Source organism: Antechinus flavipes, chromosome 4 (assembly GCF_016432865.1).
Source record: "Antechinus flavipes isolate AdamAnt ecotype Samford, QLD, Australia chromosome 4, AdamAnt_v2, whole genome shotgun sequence".
Taxonomy (NCBI): Eukaryota; Metazoa; Chordata; class Mammalia; order Dasyuromorphia; family Dasyuridae; genus Antechinus; species Antechinus flavipes.
In genome coordinates, this window is record NC_067401.1 from 18164818 (window position 1) to 18187412 (window position 22595).

At 47.7% G+C, this 22595-nt stretch overlaps 1 protein-coding gene across 2 annotated transcripts in view; it reads left to right on the forward strand.

Moving 5' to 3' along the window:
• The window catches only part of CLIP2 (CAP-Gly domain containing linker protein 2), a 111421-nt gene extending 101990 nt beyond the window's left edge, over positions 1-9431 (forward strand). For both annotated transcript variants that reach the window (XM_051991953.1, XM_051991954.1), the window contains 3 exons: positions 453-638; positions 1883-1945; positions 5239-9431. In XM_051991953.1, coding sequence (XP_051847913.1) covers positions 453-638; positions 1883-1945; positions 5239-5250 — 261 coding nt within the window. In that variant the 3' untranslated portion in view covers positions 5251-9431. The remainder of the gene's footprint in view (positions 1-452; positions 639-1882; positions 1946-5238) is intronic.
• The last annotated feature ends 13164 nt before the right edge of the window (positions 9432-22595 follow it).

Here is a 22595-nt window from a genome sequence, read left to right on the forward strand (position 1 = left end):
TTGGAGGCTGCAACATGGACGATAGTGATGGGGGTGGAGCTGGAGCAGGAGGGATGGATTCGGGAGGTGTTACCCAAGGAGAATCAGCAGCACTTGGTGATGTGCTAACTGCCATATGGGGGAAGGAAGGAAAAAGGAGTCAGAGGTAGCTTCCGGGTTAGCCGATGAGGCTGCCATTTGTGAAATGAGGGAGGCAGAGAAGGACTGTTTCTGGTGGAGGATGATGGCGTGGGTCTGGAGAGGAGTTGGGCCAGTCGGGTTTGGAAGTTCTCTTCCTCTCTTGTTCTCCTATCACTCTAGGGATGTGTTCTCCCTCCCGATAGAAGGTCCTGGGAGGCAGGGAGTGTTTTTGCCCTTCTCTGCCTCCTCGGGCCTTAGCACAGCATCTGCCCCGTAGCAGGGTTTAACAAGGCTTGGGAACGATTGACCCATTGAGTCATCTCCTCCGCCAGGACAAAGAGCGATCGGCAGCGGACCAAAGGCGCTATTCCCTGATCGACCCGTCTTCGGAGTCGGAGGTCCTACGGCTCCAGCATCGCCTGGTCAGCACGGAGGATGTCCTTCGCAGTGCTCTGGAACAAGGCCAACAGATGGAGAAGCTCATGGAAGCCATGAGAAGTTCCCCGGAGAAATCCCAGGTGAGCCTTCCAGCCGTCACCAGCCTGACTCGGGGGCGGCAGACTGGTTTTCCCAGAGGTGGTTGGGATTGATGGGTTAGGGCCATCCTCCCTGTTAGGGTCACACAACTGGCAAGTGCCTGAGACAGGCCTCGGAAGCCTGAGCTGGCGGGGAAGTTTCGGCAGAAATCCAGGGAGGAGGGACACTTTGCAGCTGGCCGGTGCCCCTTGGATTGGAGGGGATTGAATGGGAATGTGCAGCTTCTGGAAGCGGAAGGGATGGATCTGAGAGGTCGTAGCAAAGGATAATAGAGAGGGCAGACGGCTTTCTGAGCAGACACTGGCTTTGCCCTCCTCCCTACTCGTAAAATGTCACTCAGCCCTCAGATACCCCCGCGGAACTGTGACCTCATTGGTTCAAAAATTCATAAAATGTATTATGACCTCCCCATTCTTGCCCACTCTGCACAAATGGCTGCCAAGTTCTTCCAAATTTTCACTATGTGCTAGCAGCCTTCCTCATGTTCTCCTAAGTTCTTAATGGCTGCCCATGTGGCGCCCCTCACTCCTCCCACATGACCAATTCATCTTGTCTCATGGGTTGTTTTCTTTCCCCCTGTTCTTCTCCGGAACTCCCCTTTGGTTGTGCGTTGTATTCTGTGCACAGCCATCTTGCCCCTCTCCAAAACATACATAGAGAGCCAGTCTTGGACTTACAAAGACCTGAATTCTAATCTGACTCGCTAGAAGGAACCCCAACACCAGTTAAAATGAGAAGAGCCAAAAAATAAAAAATAAAAATAAATTAAATAAATAAATAAAAATAAAATAATAAAATGAGAAGAGTCACTTAGGATTCTTCAGTCCTCTTAAAGTCACTTGCTTAGGGTCGGTTCAAATCAGTAAACATTTGTAAAGCACCTACTATGTGCCAGGCAGTGTGTTGAGAGATAAGATCACAAATTAGAAAACGAAAGCAGTTCCTGAGCCCAGAGAGCTTACCATCTGATGGAGAAAGATAAAACATAAAAGAACGGAAGGCTCAGATTGTGTGGCTCCTTGTTCTAGGCTGCCTCTTCATGGATAGTGTGGCCCTAAACGATCTCTTTGACCCCTGGCCGGCCCATGGCCTCTTAAAGCCTCAGTTTCCTCATCTGAGGATAATCTTTAACCTTGTTTCCCATGATGAGGAAAGCGCTTTATAAACCGCAGAGATGGAAGCTGCTCTTATTGTGAAGTCCTAATGAATTCTCTCTCGTGTACAGACCATTGGCAATTCTGGTTCCACCAATGGCATCCATCAACAAGACAAGACTTGGAAACAAGAGGTAAGGAAGCCCTCCCCCTCCCCCCCCCGCACTATTCTCGGGCTCATTTTATGAGCAGAGCCCTTGAAGCCCACCAGTCTCCCCTTAAAAATAAGAAGCCCAATAGCAATCAATCAATGAGCCTTAATTAAGTACCTACTGTGTACTGGGGATTGAGGGATACAAAGACATGAGCCAAACAGCCCTGCCCTTAAGAAACTATTATTCTGACTATTAAAAAAATTCACCCCAAAATACACCTAACACTTAACAAACAGATAAATGAGGCAAGGGAAGAGTTCTTGCATTGTGGGAGTCCTTTAAAAAAAAAAAAAAGAACTGCCATTGCTCTAGCCCCTGAAGACTTGCAAAGCCTTTCACAAATATTATCTCATTTGATCCACACAACAGGTCTGGGAGGTAGATGCTGTTATTATACCTATTTTACAGATGGGGAAACTGAGGCTCAGAAAGGTGAAGGATCTTGCCTAGGGCAAGATGGGTAGGAAGTGCCAACGGTGGGATTCAGACCCATGTTTTCTGACCCATACGGCATCCTGTCACTCATTAGCAAAGTAGCTGGCTCCCCTAACGTATGGAAAATCCGATGCAAATCTCAAACTCATCGTTCTTGTAAAATGTGATCATCGGTCCTAGCCCAGGGAAATCTGCAGAGCGAATCTGGTGAACGCAGCCGCTCCTGGGAATTCTGTATTTGTACAAATCAAGGAATGGCTCCATGATTCCATAAAGTGAGGACCACCTGGGGGCTTAGGTGTTTGGGTAGCGGTCCCGTGGGTCCACCATTTAAGCTCATCATATCAGTGACTTTAACCTCAGCTTTAAGCTTTGCTGATGCATTGAGTTGGGAGTTTCTATAATCTTCGTTCATGAAGTCACTTCTCTAAGCATTTCATAAGCACCTACTATGTGCTGGTACTGTCGTCCTTCTCCGTGAACCTCTTACATTCTAGTTTAGGGAAAGCCTAGGGGACGGTATTTGAAGGCACAAGACCCTCATTGCTCAGAAGCTGTATGACCTAGGGCAAAGCATTTCAGCCCCAGCCCTCAGTTTCCTCATGTGTGATATGATAAGTGCCTCTAAAGTCCCTTCCATGTACATAGAAAAATAAGTAAATGCAGGTGGGAGAAATCACTAACCAGGAGGAGCAGACAGGGAAGGCTTCCTGTAGGAGGTAGCCTTTGAAGTGAGTCTTGAAAGAAACTAGGCGTTTTGAGAGGCTTTTACTGTTGTTTAGCTGTTGTCCAGTCATTTCCATTTCTTGGCAGAGATATTAGAATGGTTGGTCCTTTCCTTCTCCGGCTCATTTTACTGATGAGGAAACTGAGGCAGACAGGGTGAAGTGACTTGGCCAGGGTCACATAGCTAGTAAGAATCTGAGGCTGGATTTGAACTCATGGAGATGAATCTTCTTGACTGGAGGCCCAGTGCTCTACACACTACGGCTCCACTTAGTGGCTTCTCTGAGAGGCTAAGGGAGGGCATTGTGAACATGCAGAAAAAGCCCCTGGACATAAATGGCGAGCAGTAGGAACAGTGAGGGCTCAGTCTGGTTGGGATGGAGAATATTCCTCCCAGTGACATAACGGTCAGCAGTCTAGACCGGGGCCGAACGAAGGCCGGGCTGAGAGACTGAACCTCCATCTGAGGCACCAGGGAGCCATTGATGGGTTCGTGACCTCGATTAGACAGCAGAGCTGGGGGTCATGATGGGAGCCACAAGATTGGAAGAGACTTCAGCTGGCATCTCATCAATCAATCCATAAACACTAATTAAGTGCCTACTGTATGCAGGCCCTCAAGCAGCTTCCGGTCCAGTGGAAGAGACGACCATTGATCAATAATCATTAATTAAGCACCTTCTATGTACCAGGCACTGTGCTAAGCACTGCTGATACAAGAAGAGGCTCCCTCCAGGAACTTACGATCCAATGGGAGGGCCCTCATGCAGACGAAGATATACCGAGCATTTCACTTCTGAGGACACAGGGTGAAGGGACTTGCCCAGAGATTTGAACCCAGTTCTGAAGCTAGTCTGCTCTTTCTGCTGTACCATTAGCCAGCTTAATCTAGGAGGCAAGATTGCTTTGACTAGTAAGAGGAATATAGAGGAGATTCGAGGAATTGATGACTTTGTGTGCCAGGTGACTCAGTGGAGAGAGCACTCAGCCTGGACTTGGGAGGATCCAGGTTCAAATCCAGCCTCAGACATTTCCTAGCTGTGCCTCAGTTTCCCCCTCTGTAAATCGAGCTGGAAAAGAGAATGACAGATCACTTCCGTATCTCTGCCAAGAAAACCCCAAAGTGGGTCATGAAGAGTTGGACATAAATAATTCAACAAAACTAACCAAAAACACACGTGGTGGGCTCCTCAGTCGGGTGTCTGCGTGCATGCTGTGGCAGGGACACAGGGTGTGGAATGAGCCCTGGGTCTAGGAATCGGAGGCCCTGAATTCGAATCCTGCTCCTGCCCGTGTGTGATTGCAGGCAAAACCTTCTCTCTGAGCCATCACTTCCTCCCCTCCGCCGAGGGGATTTTCATGAGCTGCTTCTGGGCAAGGGATCACGGAACCAAGCTCCTTTCTTCTCTGATATTCTGTGGCCCCCCCTCCAGACAGCTGACAGTGGAGGCAGGAATATTAGCCACATAAACAAATCCACAAGGGGGCAGCGGATGAGAAGTCGGGTCGGCTGATTGCTCCGCGCTCGGGGCAGGGGAGGTGGGATTTGAGCCGAGCCTCGAAGGATGGGTCAAATTTGCCAAGGCCGAGAAGAAAGGCCTGCTCCGCACTCAGGCCTCGCCTCATCTTACTTATAATGGGGAGCAGAGCTTTAAAAACGATGTCCTGTAAAATTACCCACGCATAGAGCTAGTAAATAAAAAGCTATTAAAAAACAAACAAAAACAACAACAACAAAATGATTTCCCCAGGTCCACTCTCCCATAACAAGGAAATAACAGTCATGCTCTATATTTGTAATAAAGGAAAGTAGTTATGTGACACTATGACACAGCAACGTCAGTCGGCTGCCCGGTGGCAGCGTTCCGTGCCCAGAATTCTCCAGAGCTTTCCTGAAGGGGGCGGGGGGGGGGGCTCTCATCATCTGTCTCTGGAGGCAGGATTGCCAGCTCCTTATGCGACCCTGGGAGCAGCACGGGCCAGGAGGCGACAGCTTCCAGGGCCATGGGCAGAGGGGGCTGCCCGGCTAAGAGGGCCAGGCCGAGGCCGCGACTGTCCGGGTGGGGGCCTCTGAGGCCGCTGGGCCTAACCCGCTGCTTGCTCTCTTCCAGGAGAAGCACTGACCTCGGAGGAGAAGGTGGAGAGAGGCCCATTTCCCGCCCGGATTCACTTCGCTTGCCTGGGCAGCCACGCACCCTCCCGTCCGTCTCCGGCTTCTCCTCCGGGCGCTTGGCCGAGATTGTCCCTTCTGCGACAGGAATGGTGTTTGTAACAATAGTGTACTAACAGATGTGGACAATCCCCCTCCCCTGTCCCCCGTCCCCCTCCCCCCCGACCTGGAGGAGTCCACAGGCGCGGGTTCTGCTGGAAGGAGCCAGTTGGGCCCTTCCATCCTCCCTGCCCCCTCCCCTGTGGCCTCCAGGCCTGATCTGGACACTCGAGGAAGCCCTGGATGGCTTCTGGAATCCAATTTGCAAGGTGTGTGTGTGTGTGGTTGGGAAGACTCTGGCCTCCGAGAGTCCAGAATCACGACACCCCCCTCTCCCCCCGCAATGAACAGGAGCAGTTTGGAGCGCGGCCCCTGAGGAGCTGGGCCCTCCTCTCTCCCTGGCTTCCCCCTCCCCAGCGAGGCCTTGACCTTGAGAGCCAGGAAGCGGCTGAGCTACCGCAGGATAGCTGCTGTTCTCCAAAGGGTGTCTGGGATGACTGACTCCCTGCCCACCAGGGGAGACCAATGAAGCCGCCAGCTGAGACAGAAGCACAGGCTGTGGGAAACGTTCCTCCCGGGGGTCCCCTCGCCCCTTCCTCCCTGCCGTGTGACACCGCTCATGGTACCGAGCCCCCTCCTCGGCCAACCTCATTTCTTTTTCATACACGCCATTCCTCCGTCTGGAGAATTTACTGTGTTACGGTGAGTCATCCGACTCTCCAGCTTCCCTTCTAGTGTCTTAAGCCCTCCCCGGTCCCTCTGCTTAGCTTCCTCCGGCTGTTGGCACGAGCTTAACGCTAGCCAGCACGCGGGCGAGAGATTGTGGCGCCGGTGGGCCGGCCCCGTTGCCAGCGGTGAGCCCGCCGGGGGGGGGTGGATGCCCCGAGCTCTCAGGCTTAGGGAACGGTCGTCGGGGGTAGGTCGGCGGAAGGGGAAGACGCAAGCCGGGCAGGCACCAGCCTCCAAAGCCCATCCCTGCATCCCCACGGTAGGCTGCCACAGGAACTTTGCTGGGGGAGGGGGAGGGGACAGGAGAAGTTCCTGGAAAGATCTGAGTCAGGATCTTCCAGGGGATTGGCTCTCACCTCCATCCCACATTACTTTCAGACTTGTTCGTTCGGACCAAAGTGAGGTGGACCAGCAGCCAGTTCTGGGCTGCTCTCGGGCTTTCCCAAACCAAGTCCCAACTCCTCGTGGGGAACATCACCATCTTCCCTCTCCTCTTTTTACCTTTCTTTGGAGCTGAGGAAGGGGCAGTCCCATTAGACTTCCCAATTTCCAGCTGTCACTCGGGCAGAGCAACCACCTGGGACCCATTCCTGTAGCTTGGGGAGAAGACAAATCATGATGTCCTTGATCTAGAACTGGAAGGAACCTGAGAGGCCAGCTACTCCAGCCAGCCCATTATATAGATGAAAATACTGAGGTTAGGAAGATCTAGAGTTAACAAGGCCCTCAGAAGCCATCTAACACAACCTCTTGTTTAGGAAACTGAGGCTCAGAGAGGTCAGAGGTAAGAAAGAAGCTTCTGTCCAGGCTGGTTGATGGACGTAGTTATCCATGGGTCCAACAAAGGATGACATTCTAGGATTTAGAGCAGGCTGGGACCTCAAAGATGATTTCATTTCATTCCATGGTTACAGGTAGATAAATAGGCCACAAGGGAGGACACTTGGAGAGCTGAGATTCGAACTCAGTCCTCTGAACCCAATGCTATCATCCCCTGTGGTCTCAGGTGTAACACATCCTCATTCTAGCTTTTCCAAGCTGGGAGGAAGGCCCCGTCATGGAACCCTGTCTGGTGGGGAGACTGTACTTCTCTCCCACTCTGCCCCCATCTCCTTCCTCTCAACCAATCAACTGGACCAAAATCAGGAGCCTGGTCCCGGCCAGAGAGATCGCAGTCCAATCTCCGCTGGGTAGTCTAGGGGTTAGATTCAGTTCCTATCCAAATCCAAGGGAGGATTATCTCCAGCCATATTTCCCTATGAGCTTCAGAAAGACCCAGGAAGGGCTCACTGTTGGATGGGCTCCTCTATCAGGGGTTTTATGGGTATGAAATTCTCAAAAAGAGGCTCCTTCCCTCACCTTAAAAAACAAAACATCCTGACATACTAGTATCTAAAGGGCAAATTCATTTTATAAACATTCACTTAGCACTTACTGTATACGAGGGAGTTCCCCGTGTTGGAGAAATGGGCCGGATCTCCAGGTCTCAGAGGCAGAGGCCGGGGTTCTGGTCTCGGACTCGGCAAGACCCAGTTTGAATCCGCTTCTGACACTTAAATCCCGTCTGGGCCCCACGGGCCGCTAGGATTTGGGCGTCGAGTCACAGATGGATTGAGATCTGCCCCAGTCGGGGAGTTTCCACGAGAGGCGTGTGCTCTGACGGCACACGCTCTTTCTGTATTCCCGCCTGTGCAGCATACATACCGATGCATGGATCTGCCAGCCAGCGGCTCCCCCCGGGACTCTGAGGCGCTAGATTTCCATTTGGTGTCTATCTCCTGAGAGCCCATTGGCCCCCTCCAACCCCCAGCTCTAGGGACCCCAGCCCTTCTGGCTCACTGGGGAGATGACCCCTGTTTTGGGTGGCAATTGGTGTCTCCACTGATGGGCAGCAGCCAGGGTCAGGTCCCCAGGCCTTGTTCTTTCGAAGCACTGACCACTTCTTTCCCAAGGCCATCTTGTTTCAATCTCTCTGCTCTATGGTGCCCTCCGGTGGCGGGGCATCCAATAAAAGAACCAAAGCTCTTTGCAGGCCAGCACTTACCCAGCTCCTCTGAGGCTCCCAGGGGCTAGAGCTGGGAAGACCCTCAGATCATCGAGTCCAGAGAAGTGGTGACTCGCCTTCAGTCACACAGGGTATAAGTCCATGAGCTGGAATGGAATCCAGGTCACAGAAGGAATGATCGAATTAGAGCCGATTGGGACCTCAGAAGCCATCTAGTCCAACAACCTCCTTTGAGAAACTGAGGCCCAGGTCACACCGGTAGCAAGCTCAAACTCAGGTCCTCCGACTCCTAACCCAGCTTCTCTTTGCACTATAGTCCAGGCATTCTGCCTCCAAATCCTTCCTTTGATACCAGGCTGCCTCCCACCTAGGATTGCCAGGGGACCCAGGCCAGTAGAATAGCCTCCCTCTGGTCGTGCTGGTCCTCATCTCCCCTCGCGCAGAACAGTCTCCTTCCCCTGCTTGTTCACTGCTGCCTTCCTGCCACGTAGAACCTCAGTGAGACGATGACATCCCCAGTCCCTCTTCCCTTGTCCTGCTGTGACGTGATGGGATGGGCCTCTGAGTCCCAAGGCCGTGGGCTTCAGAGCTCTTGCATCGTGGAGTGCAGATCTCATCTGTTGGGGAGGAGGAAGCCGACATAAGAGCGATAGAGAATTTTCTCTAGTGAGTCGGGGCCCCTAGGAAGGTCGTGCCCCAAGAACGATGCCCAGCTTAGGTGCCCTCTCAGATGTAGGAACTATCCCCCCATGTTCGGTGCAGATTCACATCCCCTGATGTGCTGAGCAAAGAGCGACACTGGCTAGGCCGGACCCCCTACCCCACCTGGATCTTGGGTGTTTTCATTTAAAACGACAACATGTTCAGGAAACTTAACAATCTAATCCAAGCTCAAATCCTCTGTTACTTCCATCGGGTTCTGGGAACTCTCTAGGAAGGGAAGGGTTAACCCACTAAAATCTTATCCTGTCAACGGAATCATGGCAGCTGCGGATGGGTGGGCAGAAGTGAGGTATATCATGGGAGGGGAGGGCCCGCTTACTTGGGCCAACACGGTGCAAGGCTCACCAAGTCCTTTGGGGATGGGGCCGCATCTAACGATTTGGATGCTGAGAATCACGGAGAGAGAGTCGTTTCTCTGATAACGTCTACTTTGGGGGGCTTGGTTTTGTTTCATTTGGATCTTCCTCTGTTCGAATGTCGTACAAACTGATGAATTTCTGATTGTGTCACTCGGGTCTGTTGCCATGAATCACAGCTTCTCCCTACCCTTCTGCTCCCTTCCCCTTCCTGAAACTTGAATTGATAAAAGTGTGGTGAGTTCCTACTAAGAACAATAAACTTGTGGCTGAGGTCTGGGACCCACTGGCCTGAGGCAGCTGTTCCCTTTTCTCTAGAGGTGGGATCGTGGTATGTGGAAGATGCTGGGGTCACAGAGGTCCTCGGCCAACGGCGATTCCAGGGAGGCAAAGTTTGGGTCGATTCTGTCAAATATTTATTAGGTGCTTTACATATGCTAGGCCCTGAGTCTGCAAAGTCAAAACTGAAATCATTCCCATCTTCGTGTTGCTTACATTCTATTGGGGAGGAGAAAACTGAATCTTTTACTGTAAAGGGAGGGAAGTGTGCTAAATAACTAGGAAAAGCGGTCCCCGAGTGATTCTTGGAAGGAAGCTACATGTCCCATAAAGAAGGAGTGCCCTTTTGTTGTGCATCCAGAAAGCAGGAGGCATACGGATACCCAGGAGAGATACAAAGGGACCTTGGAGGCAGAGTCATAACAGAAGGTTAGGTGGGAGGTGAAACAGAGAAAAAGCAGGAGGGCTAAGGATACCCAGAAGAGACATAAAGGGACCTTGACGACAGTCATAGCAGAAGGTAGAAGGTGGGAGGTGAAACAGAAAAAGCAGGAGGGCTAAGGATACCCAGAAGAGACATAAAGGGACCTTGGGGGCAGAATCATAACGGAAGGTGGAAGGTGGGAGATGAGATAGAGAGAAAAGTGTCCCGATCGTCCACTTGAACTCAGTTGGGCGGTTCCTTTCCCGAATACAGCCCCCATTCCCCTTTCTTGGGACCCCGAACAGAAAGGCTAGGGAGCACAGGATGCGTGGAGATCAAATCTTTTTTTAATCAGTGACTTGGATGAAAGACACAGATGTCTTGTTCAATTTGCATTAGATGAGAGTTGGATGGAAAAGCTTGCAGCTGGCTAAGCCATTGTTGGCCCGAATCCAAGAAGATGAAATTTAATAACAATGAATGTAAAATCTTACGCTTGGGATTTAAGCAAAAACAACCCGACTTCAAAAGTCTAAGATGGGGGAGGTTCAGCTACATTCCAATTTATCTGAAAAAGTCCTCAGGGTCTGCAGGTTTACGGTGAATCAACAGGGTAATATGGCGGCCAAAGGTAGGGAATGTGATCTTGAGATGTATCCAAAGCGAGACTGTGCCCAGGATTAGGAATGCCCCAAAGCCACTGGATCCTGCTCTTGTCACACCACATTGGGAGTATTAAGTCCATTAGTTCTGGCCGCCATGTTTTAGGAAAAATATTGACGGGATGGAGAGTGTCCAGAGGAGGAAACGCAAGGGTGAGTGGTCTAATGATTACCCTGGGAGGACTCGCAACTGGAAATATTAAATTTGAAGAAAAGAATAAGAAGGTATAAGATATCTTCTGAACTTCCCTTTCATCACTTAGGGAGCCATTTTCCCTTCATTCCCCTCAGTTTGTAATTTCAGCATTATCTTTGACTTCATCTTCTCCCTCATCTCCATCTATTTTATCACACTCTTCGGATTTTACCATTTATGCTTCAACTACATCTCTTCCACAGCCATCATCTTACTCATTGCCTCCTAATTCAGTCATTCTTACCCTGGGAGGTCCATAAAAATAAAAACCAATTTTTATGATTATATTCCAATGGAATCGGTTTCCTTTGTACTCCTGTGTTTTATTTTATGCATTTAAATTGTTGATTCTGAGAAAGGTTCTATGGCTCTACCAGATTGCCAGAGGGGATCCGTAACATAATTAGGGTTAAGAACCTCTTGGAAATTGGCCTCCCTGACTCCAATCACTTCCCTTTGCCATCTATCATCCACATGGCCATTCTGGCGAATTCCCTTAAGGACAGATCTGACCCTGTTGCTCCCCTGCCCCTTATAATAAAGTGCCTCTAGCAGCTAATATAAATGCTTCTATTTGCTTTTAAAATTCTTCCCAATTTGACCCCAATCTACCTTTCCAGCTTCTTTGCACATTACTCTCCCCTTCACGCTCTAAGTCCAGTCAAACTGGCCTTCCCGGGCCTCCCACAGAAAATCCATGCTTGTTTGTGGGCCATCTCCCATATTCGGAATAGCCTCCTTCCTCACCTCCCCCTAGTAGAATCCCTCGTTTCCATCCAGACTTAATTCAAGCATCACCTTGTACATGTAGCCAGTGCACACAGCTTCTCTGGCCCAGAGGAAGGCTGGCTCTGGCTCTCTACGGCAGAGTTCTAAGTTTCCCTGAGGTGTCAGAGCATCAGCTCGAGACACCATCTTGTTTTGTTCCCACTATTAGTCACTAGTAAAGTTAGTGGGAAGTCTAGGATGAGAACCTCCTGTTTCCTGATCTTAAATCCAGAGCTCTCGAGAACATCATCAAATTTGATTTTTACAATGTACTTGGGAAGGAAACGGGGAAGAAGTGAATATCGGGTCCATTTTGTCACCTAGCATTTGTTAAGTGCAGCCGATATTGCCAGGCAAGACGGTTCCTAGGCTCTGGGGATAGGGCTAGGTTGAGAGATTAGTCCTGTGAATCATTTATACAGGGCCCCCCAAAATGCAATTTTAAACTTTAAAAAAAATTCTAAATCTTTAGTTATTAAAATTCTGAAAAAAAATCTTTATTTAGTTTTGTGGCTCAGAAATGAACACAATACCCCAGATTTGGGGTTAAATAAAGCCTATCTACACATGATTTAATTTGTATGGCCTTGAAATCACATTTGAGGTTTGACTTTCCTGCTTCTTGTGGCCGAAGGGGAACCTGGCTCGACTTTCCAGGTCTCCTGTAATTCCCATCAAGGAAAAGAGATTTGAACTGAGACAAAAAAGACTTAAATTAGGCAAGATTCTCTAGTGGAGAAGCTATGGAGGGAAGAGGTGGAAGGGAGCAGGCGCTCCTCCAGATACATGGTTCAGTTTCCTCATCCATCAAATGAGGGGGCCAGAATGGCTCAATTCCGAGGCCCCTTTTAGCTCTCAATCTGTGGTTCCACGAATAGCTCACTGCCTACTGTGATTGAGGGGTGTACGTGTGTCTCCCCAAACTCTCTCCTTCTCTCTGCCAACTCTTCCTTTCTGGCCCTTCTTCCACAGGGCAGCAGGGAAATGGACAAGGTTCCCTTTGGGGCTCTCCAGCCTGAATTTGGGGGTTGCCATGACAGGGATCTTTCGCAGATTCTCCCCTCTCTTAGCCTTCGCTGAAGGTTTTGGGATCTTCAGGAGAGAATTAGGACGTTTTCTTCCCTCACCCATCCGTTCTTCCCCTTTCCTCCCCTGGAATAACCTGGCTCTGACCCCCTTGGACCTCCATCTTGCTCCTCCTAACTAAAACTTGCCTTCCCGACATGCTCTCGGCTGGAATCGACAAGAAGCTAATTGGCTTCCTAGGAGACTAGGAGAGGGACCCTCCCTCTGTAACCGGGTAGTGGGTGAACTTCTAAAGGCTTAAGGAGACAGTGAAAGACAGAGAGGCGGGGCGTGCTCTGGTCCAGCAGGTCACAAACAGTAGGACACTACTTGTTTGTACTCATTACCTCGGGGAGGTGACGCCATGGCAAGCAAGTGAGCTGGATTTAAGAGAGGGAGAGCTGTGCAAGGTCACTCTCTCCTCCAGATCCAGGACACAACTGGAACAAGAATAAACAATAACCTACTTAGATCTCCTTCCCAGAAGTCTTTGCTTGTAATGCTCGCAAAAGGCCACCAGGTGGCCACCTTACCCATCCCCAAACTTCAATTCCTCAGTATTCTTTCAACGTCAGGACCTCAGGAATAATTTATTCCAGTCCCTTCTTCTCACTCCTGGGGAAGCTGAAGCCCACAGCAAGGTCAGGGTAAGTCTTTTCTTCGTGTCCTTCCTTCAAAATGTATTAATCAAGCCAAGTAGCAAATATCAAGTCATCAACGTAATCAAGGATTTATGAAGTGCCTACTGTGTGCTAGGTGTTAGGGATACAAATGTGAAGAATCAATCCTATCTACATTCTAAGGGAGGAGACAACTATATATAAATGCTTACACAATGTAAATAGAACCTTAACAAATATATTAATATATATTAAATATTATATAATAAATGTTAACCAATAAATATATTAATTAATAAATTTATCACACATATATAAATAAATATGTTAATATATGTAAATATATAAATATATATGATAAATAGTATATATTATAATATATTATATATTATCCCAAAAGTTTTGATGTAATTTTGAGCTTCGCTTCAAAGGCTTAAAACTGCCCTAAGACTTTGGGGACAGACTGTACGGGTGCATAGCTACACAAAGTAATTTAGCACAAGGTAGGTTGGGGGGAGTTCTAGCAACTGGGGTATCAGGGAAGCTTCATGCAAAAGATGGCGCCTGCCAGAGCTGCATCTTCAAGGAAGAGAGAGCCTGGTTGGGGGGGAGGGGGTGAAGGGAAGGAGGGAGGCATCTCAAGCATGGGGGACAGCTGGGGCTAAGACAAAAGAGAGAGATTGAGTTCAGGATTAAAGGAAAGACAGAAGGTCATTTTGGTTGTGTGGGGATGGGAGAAGTGTCCATGGAGGTTAGAGGGTTAGGCTGGGTGAGGTGGTTAAAGCTACAGAGAAGAGTTTTTTCCTCAGACAAGAGGAAGTCACTAGGGTTGATCAAGGAAGGGAATCGGATCAGTTCCGTGCTCAAGGAAAATGACTTTTCTGGCTGGAGTCAAAAGAGACTTGAGGCCATTTAACAGCCAAAAGGTGAGGATGCTGTGGGGATGGGGAGAAGGGGGCAGATGTTCAAATATATTGGGAGGTTGGAATCGACAAGATTTTGTGGTGCAACGGAGAGAAACCTAGAATCGGTGTCGAGGAACCGAGTTCCGATTTTGCTCAAGTGAGTTGAAGGGAACTCTAGATCTATGATCCTATGACCACTGCTCACTTCCAGGCTGAGGGACGGATTAGGAATAAATTCAAAATTCTCTTGACATTAGAAAGGGATCCTTTCATTGTTATTCATTTGTTTGGATCATGTCCGACTCTTCCTGACCCCATCTGGGGTTTATTTGGCAAAGATCTTGAACTCGTTTGCCGTTTCCTTCTCCAACTCATTTTACAGAAAAAGAAACTGAGGTAAACAGCATTAAGTGACTTGCCCAGAATCACACAGCTAGAAAATGTCTGGAATGGATTTGAATTCATGCCGATGAGACTTCCTGATTACAAGCCCAGAGTTCTATTCCCTGCACCATTACTGAGTGTTACTGAGGCATCTTGACCTGCTCCTAGGACCGTCCTTGCCACAACCTCTTACTCCTTCGACATTAGGATCTTCCCCATCAGAGTCTCGTAAATGAGCTAGTTGTATCTAGAACAAAATTTACAACCAGCTAAAAACGGGCTGTCAGGGCTTCCAGGAACACCCCCATGCTCCCGAAATATTCCCCACCCCAGCCTGTCACAGTGCCTGGAACCGCAGGCACTTCCCACCATTTCTTGGGGGCTACAAGCACTTCTACAATTCTAGGCCCCTACGAGAACGTCATTATGCCTCGAATAGATGAAACCTTCAGAAATCCTCTTCTTTTCTCTGCGCCTCAATTTACCTGAAAGGATGAGTTAAAATGAATCCTCTCCAAGGCCAAGGCCTTTCTCAGAGCTAACTTTTTATAGCTATACGAACCATTCTTTACATCCTTAGCAGCCAATTTTGGAGCTGAAATTATGACAGCTGCTGGAGGTAATGATAATTTCCATAATTGGAGATACCTGCCTATCTGCACAGTTAATTAGAAGTCCAATTTAGATTTAGTGAAAAGGATGATGGTATATTACCAATGACAAACTGCACAGGCAAAACAGCGGAGAAGGTACGGGACACAAAAAGGAGGTAGGCCAGTCCTAATCAAGGGATGATAGATGGCCATCCCGAAGGTACTACAGAGTAGCAGTGACCCTAGGAGTGAGAGAGCCCACAGGATTACACGGAATAAGGCCTGGATGGGTGGCCCCAGTTTCTCTCTTTTTTAAAATTAAAACCTTTTATTTTATTTATGCATGGACATTGACTCTTGCAAAACCTTGTTTTCCAAATTTTCCCCTCCTTTTCCCCCTCCGCAAGATGACAAGTAATCCAATATATGTTAAACATGTTATAAATCCAATATATGCATACATATTTATACAATTATCTTGCTGCGCAAAAAAAAATCAGATCAAAAAGGGGGAAAAAATGGGAAAGAAAACAAAATGCACGCAAACAGCCACAAAAAGTGAGTGAGAACACTGTGTTGTGATCCACATTCAGTTCCCACAGTTCTCTCTCTGGGTGCGGATGGCTCTCTTCATCACATGATCATTGCAACTGGCCTGAATCATCTCATTGTGAAGAGAGCCATGTCCTCATTGTATAATCTTGTTGTTGCCGTGTATAATGATCTCCTGGTTCTGCTCATTTCACTCAGCATTAGTTCATGTAAGTCTCTCCAAGCCTCTCTGTATTCATCCTGCTGGTCATTCCTTACAGAGCAATAATATTCCATAATATTCATATACCATAATTTACCCAACCATTCTCCAACTGATGGGCATCCACTCAGTTTCCAGTTTCTGACCACTACAAACGGGGCTGCCACAAACATTTTGGCACATGTGGGTCCCTTTTCCTTCTTTAGTATCTCTTTGGGATATGAGCCCAGTAGAAACACTGCTGGATCAAAGGGGATGCACAGTTTGATAACTTTTTGAGCCTAGTTCCAAATCGCTCTCCAGAATGGCTGGATGTGTTCACAATTCCACCAACAATGTATCAGTGTCCCAGCTTTCCCACAACTCCTCCAACATTCCGCATTGTCTTTCCCTGTCATTTTAGGGGTGATCCCAATCTCTATCAATCACTTGCAGGAGTATCTACCACTGTCGATGGGATCCCAAACCCACTAAAACATCCATGAATTCAAGTTTACTCTCTATTGAGGGAGACACTATGTATATTTCTATGTGTCTGTGTAGATCACATATGTATACATATATGTGTGTGTATGTGTGTGCTGAATACATATGAAAATAAAGTAGCCTTGGGAAGAAGAGCATTAGCAGCCGGAGACATCAAGAAAGACTTAATGGGAGAATTTGAATTGATTCTTGAAGGATTCCAAGAGGCGGAGGGAGGGGGGAGGAAGGAGTATCTTCCTGGCTTAGGTTTCCTCTCCCAAAATTTTCTAGAAGTTTTCTTCATGGCGTAACAGTATCCACTTCAACAGGAAGTATTTGGTTTAAGCAGAAAGCTGTCCACTTCCTCTTGATTGGCCCAGACCCTTGGGTGGGTGGAGCTACTCATTCCTAAATCTTGTTAAAACGGGATCATAAATATCATAGATGTGGAGCTGGAAGGGACCGCGGAGGCCACGGAGACCAGCTCCCTCAATTTATCAAGAAGGAAGCTGAGACCCAGAGTGATCCAGTAACTATGAGGTCACACCAAGACCAATGTTCTTTTCACTTCCCCAAAGTTACACAGCTCGGAAGGGTTAAAACTAGGGTTCAGAGCCAGCTTCTCTGACCACAAATCCATTCTGAAATCCTCCATTAGCTCCATCAATAGGCGGTGGCTAGATGGCCCAATGTCTAAGTGCACTAGACCCGGACTCAGGAAGACCTGAATTCTGATCCAGCCTCAGATACCGAGGGATTGTACGATCCTGGCAAGTCACTCAACCTTCATCTACCTCACTTTCCTCAAATATAAAATGGGGGCAATAATAGCCCCACCCTCCCAGGACTGTGGTGAGGATCAGATGAGAGAATATTTGTAAAACACTTAGCATAGCATTTGGCACACAGTAGGTGCTTAATAATGTTTCTTCCTTCCTTCCTTCCTTCATCCCTTCCTTCTTTCTCCCCTTCCATCACCATTGCATCACAATGATTTCTGCAGCTGCGGTGCTCCATCCCTAGTCCCCTGCCGATCCCCATTGAACTACAATACACCCGTGAGGTCTGTGTGATTCATTGTTGTCTCCCTCCCACCCAATATGACACCTTAGTGATTTTTTGGACGGGATCTAAGAATTCAGTGGCATGAACTCCCAATCAAAAAGTTCTCCCGACCATGCGGATCAACAGATGCTCAGAGCTCGGAAGCGGCCCTTTAGTTCCAGTCCTCCCCAATCGGAGCGTGCTCTCTCTGTTCTTTGAGTGCAGTAGGCAGTTAATAAGTGTTTGCTTGACTCAGCTGAGTACTTTTATAACGCCCTTGGTTTGACAAGCCTTGTTAATAGCATTACCTCCTTTCCAACTTTCCAATGAGCCTGTGAACATGTCATTATCTCCAGATGGGGATAAGAAATCTCAGAGAGGTTAAATCTTGCCCTGTGTCCCACGCTAAGAATGGGATGAGATGGGTCAGTCCTAAGATATGGGAATGGACAAGCCCCAGAGTCAGGAGGAACTGAGTTCAAATCTAGCCTCAATCACTTGGCCCTTACTAGGGGTGTGACCCGGGGCTAGTCACTCAACTCCAATGGCCTTGCAAAAATAAAAACAAAGTCCCAAGACATAGAAATAGATACCGGAAAAGAGAAACTTGGGATACCCATAATAAACATTCCCAGTTTCAGACAGCCCGGCTTCATCATGGCCCTCCCCGACACATTTTGCTCCCTCCCACCTCTCTGGGTTTTTCCTTCTGGGGGACATCTGCTTCTCCCACTTTTTAAGTGTCCCCTATGAGCCTCTTCACCTCCCCCTTACTCTCCTTGCCTAGTTTTGGTTTGCCTTGTTTGCCTGACTAGTTTTCTGCCCCACTGCTCCCCGGGGACCCCTCTCTACCAGGTTGCCCACACTCTCACTGCCAAGGCCAGGGGCCTTTTCTCAGCTCTCCTTCTCTGAGGCTTCTCTGCAGCTTTCCACACTCAAACTGACCTCTTCTTGGTATCCCCTTCTCCTTCAGCTGTTCTGCCTCTCCTGTCTCTTGCCCCGCTGACCACCTCTACTCCTTGGCCATTAATAATGATCCACGTCCTCCTTTCTAAGGGTGTCCTCCGAGGATCTGCCATGGTCCTTCCCTCTGGTTGTTCTCTTCCTTGGGGACATCCATGTCTGCTACCTCACCCGTGGGTGGATAACGTGTAGCCCTGTGTCTGCAGCCCCATCTTCTCCCATCAATTCTTCCGTTCCCAAACTCTGATTGGACAGCTCCTGGCTGCCTCATAGGAAATAAATGCCCCCCACACCCACCTCTCCTTCAAACAGCTGTTTCTGCTGAGGTACCACAGTCCTTCTGGTCACTCAGGGTTTCACCATCAGGATCACTCCTGAATCTCACCCCTTTTTCCTCTGCCGCCATTTGCAATCAGTTGCCAAGTTGTTGATTCTGCCTTTGAAATCTGACTCTTGCCTGGCTCCTCTCCAGTCACGTGACAGCCACTTTAGGTCAGTCCCTCATCACCTCTCATCTGAACAATTGCAATGATTTCTCTAGCTCTAGTTTCTTCCCTTTCCCATCCATCCTCCACCTTGTTACCGAACAATCAATGAACGAATTGATGAACATTTATTAAACACTTACTCTGTACCTTGCAAGCACTGGACTCAAAGCACTAAGAACAAAAATAAGGGGGCGACTAGATGGCACAGTGGAGAGAGCGCCAGCCCTGGAGTCAGAAGGACCTGAGGTCAAAAGCAGTCTCAGACACTTGACTTTTCACTTAACTCCACTTGCCTCGCAAAAAAAAAGAACAAAACTGCCCTCCATGGGTTTACACTCAACAGAGGAAGATACATATTTGCCAGTGGCAGCCGTCTTCCTAATTGCATTGTTTTTCCTGTTTCTCTGTTCCTAGCTTGCAGAAGATCCCCACCCCCTGTGGTATGAGACAGTGTGGTTCTATGGACAGAGCAGTGAATTGAAGTGGGAGGGGCCAATCCTGATTCTGCTACTTACTCCCTGTGACCCTGAGCAAGTCATTCCCTCTCTCTGGGCCTCAGTTTTTTGAAATGAGAGAACTGGGCTAGATGATCTTTAAGGTCCATTCATTCTAGTTCTAAATCAATAATTCTTACGAATTTATAACTGAATTATAAATCTATAATTCAAATGTCCTTGGATTCAGCCTTTTCCAATACGATTTCCAGCCACTCTTTCCTTTCGGAAAACCCCTCTCAGGGCCTCAGTTTCTCATCTGTACAATGGGGATAGGAATAGGTGACCCCTCAAGAGATCAAGGACCTATTTCTTTTAGAGAAGCATGACAGAGTGGATATAGTCTTGGATTTGGTGGATGCAAATCCTGTGTCTCCCACTTACCACCTTAGTAACTTTAAATACATCTCTCTACCTCTGTGATCCTCGATTTCCTCATCTGTAAAATAAAGGGAATCTCTTTCAGCTCTGAATCTATGTACTCTACATTGCAACCACACTTGAGTTTGAAAAGCTCCCTCTTACCTGTACATTTGCTAATGGCATTCCCCTTACTTAGAACGGATCCGTTCCCTATCCCATAATAATAACTCACTATCCTCTTGTCTGCTAATATTCACAAAGAATTTTTCCTCACTAGGATCCTTTGAGGTAGGTAGTGGGAGTATTATTACTATTATTAATAATAATATGCCTATTTTACAAGTAAGGAAACTGAGGCAAGAACCAGTGAAGTGACTTGCCCAGGGTGACACAACTAATAAAGGTCAGAGCTGAGACTTGCTACTGTTAACACATCTGGTGCATTTTCATTATTTCAGGTGTTCAGTTTTATTTATGCATGACTTTCTCCTCCAAGGGTCAGGTCAGATACTACTTCCTCTAAGGACCATTTCCTGAGCCACCCCTCTAGAAATGAGCATCCCCTCTCTCAATCTCAAGGGCCCCTGTGCTTGACCTCCCCTATGAGTTTAATTCTTTTTTTAACTAGAATGATAATTTGCTTCCCTATCTCATCTCTCTAATTTATTGTAAGCCCCTTGAGGGCAGACACTGTGTTATTTTCCATGAGTATCTCTTGTACTTAGTACTGTTCTTTGAACACAGTAGGTGCATAATAAATGTTCACTGAATTTGAATCTTTAATCAAGCCCTACCTCCTCCATGAGGAGTCTCATCTACTCCTAGGCCAGTCTAATTACTCCTCTAGGCCCAGTCCTGAGAGTCAGTAATTCCTGGTTTGGCATTTCCCGTATCCTTGTGTGAGTGTGAGCCAGGCTCTGGTCCCCTCTGCAAGGCCTGGGCCTTTCCTCCCCTCGGTTTGCCCACAAATGGGACTGGGGGTGCAAGATAGATGTTGTTGGATTCACTGATGGGGCTGAGGCAGACCTGAGGACAAAGACTGGGGGGATTAGAGAACTCCATCTGGAGAGTCTCCTAAGTCTCCAGAGCTTGGGGTCCCATTCGGCAGCACCCCCTCACTTCCCAAATTTTCCAAGAATTAATTGAAGGGAATTATGCAAAAGAGCCAAGATTTGAAAGAGTCATTTGAATCTCAATAAGGTGTCTACTTTAAAAATAGCAGCGACTTTAGCATGTAGGTAGGTGGAGCTGGAGAGGGGAAATGAATGGGGGGGGAAAGAAGGAGGAGAGGATAACTTTAACCTCTCTGCAGAGGAGCAGAGCTTGAGCACCTGGGCAAGGAACAGGAAAGGCTGTGTGTGTGTGTGTGTGTGTGTGTGTGTGTGGAGAGAGACAGACAGAGACAGAGAGACAGAAAGACAGAGACAGAGAGACAACAGAGAGCTCTATAGATTTGAGTCATGGTATAAATAGAGTTTCACCTCTAGGGATCATTTGGTAACTTCCAATTCAACTCAATTTCAAACCAGAGTAGTTTTCAAAACCTACCATGGAGTGGCAAGCACAGGATTCTAAGGGCTAAGGACTCTAAGAGATGAAGGTCAAGAGGGAAGGTATTATTCCCCGGGTAGGGAGTGGCCAGTGCAAATTCAAATGTCAGGAAATGGCGTGTGAGAAATAGCAAGACTACCAAATGGGCTGGACTGATGACTGTGGAAAGAGAAAGAATGGCTAATGAGCAGAAAAGAAAATGGGACCCAGAATGTGAAAGGTCTTAAATATAAAGCTGAGGAATTTATATTTTACCCTAGAGGAAATAGGGAGCCACTTAAAATTCTTGAGCAGAAGAATGACATAGTCGAGTCGATGTTTTTTAAAAATATATTATTCTGGAAGCCGCTTCCGAGAATTAGCAGAATACTAAGCAAGAGAGGAGGCCTGGGGATTCAAATTCTACATCCGAAGCTCACCATCATTTTGCTTGACTCTGCATATTTATGACAAGGGTCTTGTTTTCTTTTCTCAAAAGGGAAGGTGGGGAGGGAGCAGAAATAAACGCTTGTTCATTTTTAAAAGAAGCTCACCATCTTTCATGGTCCGACAGGGGACAAACACAAAATGTCCTGGGAAACGTGACCAATAAATTGTGCGGAAGCTAGAACACCGTCACAGACCAAATTGTTGCCCATATGAGTAGAAGTAACATGAGCACTTAGAATGTTTTCAGTGATTGATCCTACACCGGAAACTCGTTAACTCCAAGGTAAATGGAATGAAAAGCTTTCGAAATATAGAGATCAATGGTGTGGCGTCCAACAGAAAAATCTGTTTATGTGAGAAATAAAATTTAAGTTACAAAAAAAAAAGAAAAAGAAAAAGAAAAAAAAAGAAATATAGAGACTAAAGAGAGAAGATCAAAGCCATGTTGAGAAGTAGAGCTTCTCTCCAGACATCTTCCACCCCGTCTCTCCAGTTGCTGCCTTGTTCTACCCTACCCTCCAAACTAGGCCACAAGATGCGATGGCCGGAAGGAGCCCTTGGGCTCTGTAATACTCCCCCTGCTACAAAAGTAATCTGCCTTCTAGCCTCTCCTCTACCTTTTTCTTGGAGAATTGTAAGGAAACCCCTATTACCATTGCCTCTGGAAAGAGTATTCAGTAAAAGGCTTTACTGTGGCCTATTCTGCTTCTTGGTGACATCCCAGACCATAACTTCCTTCCTCTTCACAACATCTCTGAAATCTGCCCCCTTCTCTTCTCAGATATTGCCCCCACTCTGATGGAGCCCTCATCCCCTCACACTTAGATGATTGCAATAGCTGCTGGGAAGGGGGGGGAGGGGGGAGTGTCTACCTCAAATCGCTCCCCACTCCAGTCCACCCTCCATAAAGTCACTAAAGTGATTTTCCTAAAATACAAATTTATTGGACTCATTAAACTCCAGTGGCTCGCTACACCTCCAGGACTGAATATAAAATGT